A 5823-nucleotide genomic window follows, 5' to 3' on the forward strand; every position below is an offset into this window, starting at 1 on the left:
GCGGGCGGCGGACGCGGGGCAGCAGGGCGCGCAGGGCGGCCATGGCGCTCTGGGGACGACTCGCCCCGCCCCGCGGAACCGCCTCCGGCCTCACCAGTTAGGGCCCAGCCCGTCTCCCGGCCGGCCTCGCGAGAAGGCGCGAGCATCGCGAGACCAGCAGCGCGGCGGGAGGGGGCGTGATGAGGCCAGGGAAAGGGGTTGAGGGTCAGGGAGCGGTAGGTGGCGCGGAGTCGGCCGCAGGCCGAGGGGTCGCAGCGGGGTCCGGAGGCTTGGCGGCCACGGGCGGTGACACCAGCCGTGAACATGCCCAGGCCCAGGCCCGCCGCCGTCTGACAGCCCGTGGTGACCCGGGCCGCCCCACGTGTCTGGGAAGGTCGCCAGTGGCTGCCTTGGCTTCTTTTTGACCTGGACCTTTAGCCTTCAGCCCCTTCTCGTGCTGTTCCAGGCACGTTCCCCCACTTCCGGGACGAGCCCCGCGTGGCTTCCCCAGAGGGCTCGGTGCTGGACTCGCGGGCGTGGAGCCCCAAGCACGTGCGCCCCCAGGGACGCCCTGAGTCTTCCCCGCCCTGCGCGACAAGCGTCACCGCGGGGTCGGAGACTCTGCTTTCGGAAAGAACCGCTGAGATGTGGGAGAGATTCGTGGGCAGCAAGGGCCAGCCTTTGAGGAGCTGAGCGGAATGGAGTGATGGCTCCTGAACGCGGTCCCGGGCAAACAGAAACGGATCTCCAACTCCGCTAAAGGAGACTGTGCCCTCGTGGGCTACACCGCTGTGACAGGCACACAAAACGAAATGGCCCCATCACGAAAGTCGTTGCTAAGACCCCAGGGCTGGTGTTGAGGAAGGTGGCTGTTGTCCTCATGAAGTTAGGGACAAGAGCACGAGTAACAAAAAAATGTATTAACCTTCAAAATTAAAGTAACTTACTTTACCAGAAAAAATGGGTTTATTTGGAAATAGAAAATTGCAATTAGAGACAAACAAACTATAGTCCAATCCAACAGCGGAGAGGAACTTTATTTTATGGAGGAGGACATTGGGAAGCATTGCTTCAAATCGAAGTCCTTTGGAGAGCAGCAAGAGTTCCAAGTGATAAGCATCTCTTGGCTGAGTTGCAGGGGTGGTCCCTGTTTTTGTGCAGATGCGGTGTTCACCTCCTCCTGTTGGGCCTGTAATCCATGATTCTTTCCTTCCGAGGATTCTTGGGTTGGGTCTGTAATTCCCAAGTCTTCCTGTAATCCACATGGAGTGTTATGGCTCCCCCTTCTGGCCTCTGGCCTCTATTTTGGTGAGGTTTCTTTTATTGTGGTGTATAATTAATATATATACTATATATATAAAATATGTATATAAATTGGGCCTCAACAAAACTGAAAACTTTTGTATTTCAAAGAACTGTGAAGAAAGTGAAAAGACAACCCACAGAATCAAAATTTTTTGCAAATAATATATCTGATGTGTCTAGAATATATAAAAACACTTTCAACTCCATAATAAAAAGACAAACTATTAAAAAATGGGCAAAGGAGGGGTGCTTAGATGGCTCAGTTGGAAGGCCATGCAACTCTTGATCTTGGGGTTGTGAGTTCAAGTCCCATGTCTGGTGTAGCAATTACTAAAAAACATAAACTTAAAAAAATGGGCAAAGACTTGAACAGAAATTTCTCCAATAAACATATACAGATTGCCAATGTGCACACAAAAAAGTGCTCAGTATCATTAGTCACTAGGGAAGTGCAAATCAAAACCACAATGAGATATCACTTCATACATACTAGAATGGCTATAACCAAACCGAACCAAACAAGACAACAGACAGTGGCAATCTTTGGCAAGAATGTGGAGGAATTGGAAGGCTTATTCACTGCTGCTGGGAATGTGAAATGATGCAGTCATTTTGGAAGATAGTCTGCCAGTTCCTCAAAAGGTTAAACATAGTGTGACCATATGACCCAGCGATTCTGCCCCTAGGTATATACCCAAGAGAATGAACCAGGACCCTTGTTCATGAATGTTCATAGCAAGTGTTATTCATAATATCAAAAACGTGGCAAAAAACCCCCAAATGCCTATCAACTTGTTAACGGATAAATAAAATGTGATGTGTCTATCTATACAATGGATGCATTAAAATGGATTAGAATATACAATAGAATGTTATTGGCAATAAAAAGAAATGACACCTGCTACAACATGGATGAATGATGCCTGAAAGAAGCTGGACCAAAGACCATATACTACTGTATGACTCCATTTACGTGAGTGTCCGGAATAGACAAATCCACGGCGGCAGAAACTAGATGAGAAATTGCCAGGGGCTGCAGAAGGGGTATGGGGCACTGCTGAGAAGGAGCTTTCTTTTTCCAGTGATGAGCATGTTCCAAGCTTGCGTGTGGTGATGGCTTCACAACTCTGTAAATACATTGGAGACCAGTGAATTGCACACTTCAAACAGGTGAGCTGTATGGCATGTGAATTGTAATCAGTAAAGCCGTTTACAGGAACTGGACAACCTGGTTTCCTTAAGTCACATGGGCAACATCACTGAGTAGGTGCAGCCTTGATGGCCAGGGGTGGCCCTCGGGCTGATCAGCAGAAGCTCCTGATTGAAACGAGGTGTGTCCTGTGTGTGCTGGAGCGGCTCCTGGTGGCCTTAGACACGCTGAGTCATCCAGCCCTGGCCATGGGCAAGGGACTTTTGTTTCCAAGAATGTGGGACGAAGATGACACTGAGCCACGGTCACAGCGCTAGTTACGGCTACAGCTTGATTCAGGCAGCGGTGCCACAGTGAAGGGACACCCAGAGCAGGAAATGTCCTCTCCCACAGCTGGGGTCAGGTGCTTTCTCCCCCAGGAGTCAGCCTGGTTGTCCTCTCTCCCCAGCCGTAAACTCAGGCTGTGAACTTTGCCTTCTCTCCAGTCACCATCTGTGTGCACCCAGGCCTGGCATTCAGATGTCATCTGCGTGGGCCACCACCAGGCCGGGGGTGAGGCACACACAGAGCAGGTATTCAGCCAAGCGGTCCCTGCCTTTATGGTGTAGGGTTGTGTCAAACAAGAAGATCCAGGGGACTGAGCCAGTGTTAAGTTTGAATCCCCCAGACCCTGTTTTGGCCAGCTTCTTATCCAGGAATGGTCAGGGCAGAATCTCAAACTTTCTGAACAGGCCTCTGCAACCCCTCGTGATCCTGATCTTACCAGTGTTGACTGAGAAGAGAGACAGAGTTGAAGTAAAACAAAGGCAGCATTTGGGTCTCAGAATTGCAATTTGGGGAGTAGAGACTTGGATAGTAACCCAAACTGTGTCCTCCTAGGGAAAAAATGTCAAGGTTTTTTATTTTTATCTTTTTAGAGTTTATTCATTCATTTTGAGAGAGAGAGAGAGAGGACGAAAAAACGAGAGAGACAGAGCGAGCGAGCAGGGGAGGAGCAGAGAGAGGGAAAGAGAAAATCACAAGCAGGCTCCATAATGTCTTCACGGAGCTGGAGCCCACGAGCCATGAGATCATGACTTGACCTGAAATCAAGAGTAACAGTTAACCGACTGAGCCACCCAGGTGCCCCAAAAGTCAGGGCTTTATAAAGACCAAAGGGAATGTTTGTGTACACTGTTTACTAAGAATTTTGATTGATGTGGGCAGTAGAAAACTAATCTTGGCTGAATACAATCGATTGCTGAGGCTATCACTAAGCAAAGTCTGTACTGCGTTGCAAATGTTTGGGCAGAGTCCTTGGAGGATTTGCAGTCGGGCTCAGTGCAAAGTTCATGGCTTTATCTGGTAAGGACGTGAGTAGGCCCATCTCCTTGAAGGCCTCCTGGCTCCATTTGAAAACTTCTTGACATAAGTGACTCCATCTCATTTTACCTTTCACACCAGACGAGGCTGGCTGGTAGAGAAGGAGAAAGTCACAACTCATGAGATACCAGATGCTTGGGGTGTGGACATCATCAAATACCTTGACTGAGGCCTGTTTCTGGGTGGCCGCTGGCAGACAATAAAGGGACAGGATAGCCGAAAACATGGCACTGGGTAGTTTCAAGGGTGACAGTGCCAGCTAATCAGACAAGGACAGTGACAGCACAGCCTGAAAATGGGGCTGACCCAGCTGGCCACCGGAGCAAGGGCGTCTGGCCAGTGAGCCGGCCCAGAGTGGCCAAGGCTCAGATTAGGAGGCCTTCCTCACTGAAGGACAGGCATGCAGATGTGTCCCTCACAGCCCCACGGGTCCTGTCCTCGAGGGTGGCATTGTACTGCCATGGCAGGGGCAGTGGGCACATCACTAGCAACCCTCTAACAAGCTCCAAACAAGCCACAATGACCCAGTTTTCTAGCCCTGCTTACAAGTGCTGCTTGCTACCCCAAACTAAGGCCCAGGCCAGAAGCCCCGAGCTCCAAAAAAGCCCCCACAAGACCGAGTTTTTGACCAGTTTGATCCAGTTCCGACAGTGGGCTAACCCTCCAGATGACCGTGGGATTGTTACCATATAATTGTAATCACAGAAAACACGACAGATCCACTGCTCCCATTTAAGGGGAAAAAGAGGTGCACCGACTTCAAGAAAGCCTCCTCCTTCCCTGAAAATCCCCTTCAGCTGAGTGACAAGGCCAGGGGTAGGTGGCCAGCCCCTGAATCCCCTGCACCACAAAGCCCTGACCCTGAGACTTGACCCTGGAGAAGGCGCCTTGAGAGCATGAGCTCCCCTTCTCCATTCTCTGGCCGTTAAATAAGTTACCAGCTTGCCGCCAATACTATTTGGTTATTTGGCCAACAGGACTAAGTAGGAACTAGCTACTTTGGTAACAGGTGGACTTCTTGGGCTCCACCACCAGCTTGATTTCAGGAGTCACATCAGGGCCCTCACAATGGGCATACCTGTGAGAGACCCAGACACTAGCGGCCACTTTCTTCTTTTTCAAAAAAATTTTTTAACATTTTATTATTTATTTTTGAGAGAGAGACACACACACAGAGTGTGAGCGGCGGAGGGTCAGAGAGAGAGGGAGACACAGAATCAGAAGCAGGCCACAGGCTCTGAGCTGTCAGCACAGAGCCCGACATGGGGCTCGAACCTAAGAACTGTGAGATCATGACCTGAGCCAAAGTTGGCCACCCAACCGACTGAGCCACCCAGGCGCCCCTAGTGGCCACTTTCTGGAGTTTGGGATGTTAAAGAGTAATCTGTGGGCTGAATTGTCCTCAGTGTCACCGTCCAGCCCAGTGACCCTGCTGAACTGATGTAGGGGAACCTCTGAAGAGGAAGCTGCCTGAACCAGCGGCTTTCCCCCAGGCACTCCAGTGAGGGGTAAAGTTTCCTCAAAAGGGAGAGTGGTCTCTTCCAGCAAACAGGTGACACTAGGGTCAGGGTGACTGCACCCCAAACATATGTTTCATCGGATCTATCAGATCAGCAGGGATGTCAGGCTGAGTGACAAGGCCAGGGGTAGGTGGTCAGCTCTGTGAACTGGTCCTACGCCTGGTACTGCTTCTGGGTTCCTTGCGACCTCCGCTTTCCTCCTGGGGCTTTGTGTCCCTGCCAGGGGCCGTGCAGGGGTGAGGTGAGGGCCTCTAGACAGAGGGTGCACCTCGAGGGACCAGCACGCTGTGTTATCCTACCACCAGACAGCTGTTAAGGACCCTGTTGGGGAGCAGGGATGGGGTACAGAGGGGTTTGCAGGGGGGAGGGGTGGGGAGGGAGGAGCCCAGGGCCACCTTCTCAGCATGCAGCCACACAAAAGCTGCCTCCAGCACTGTAGTCCCCAGAGGCAGAGGCCATTCCAGAGAGCAGTCACCCGTGGGTGCCCTGGCCTCCTTGGATGCCTAT

At 51.3% G+C, this 5823-nt stretch overlaps 1 protein-coding gene across 1 annotated transcript in view; it reads right to left on the reverse strand.

The window, feature by feature from the left end:
* Positions 1-146, reverse strand: part of ECHS1 (enoyl-CoA hydratase, short chain 1) — an 8332-nt gene extending 8186 nt beyond the window's left edge. The window contains exon 1 of the mRNA XM_029920743.1: positions 95-146. Within this exon, the coding sequence (XP_029776603.1) occupies positions 95-146 (52 nt within the window). The remainder of the gene's footprint in view (positions 1-94) is intronic.
* Between the last annotated feature and the right edge of the window lie 5677 nt (positions 147-5823).

The sequence above is a fragment of the Suricata suricatta genome, chromosome 2 (assembly GCF_006229205.1).
Source record: "Suricata suricatta isolate VVHF042 chromosome 2, meerkat_22Aug2017_6uvM2_HiC, whole genome shotgun sequence".
Taxonomy (NCBI): domain Eukaryota; kingdom Metazoa; phylum Chordata; class Mammalia; order Carnivora; family Herpestidae; genus Suricata; species Suricata suricatta.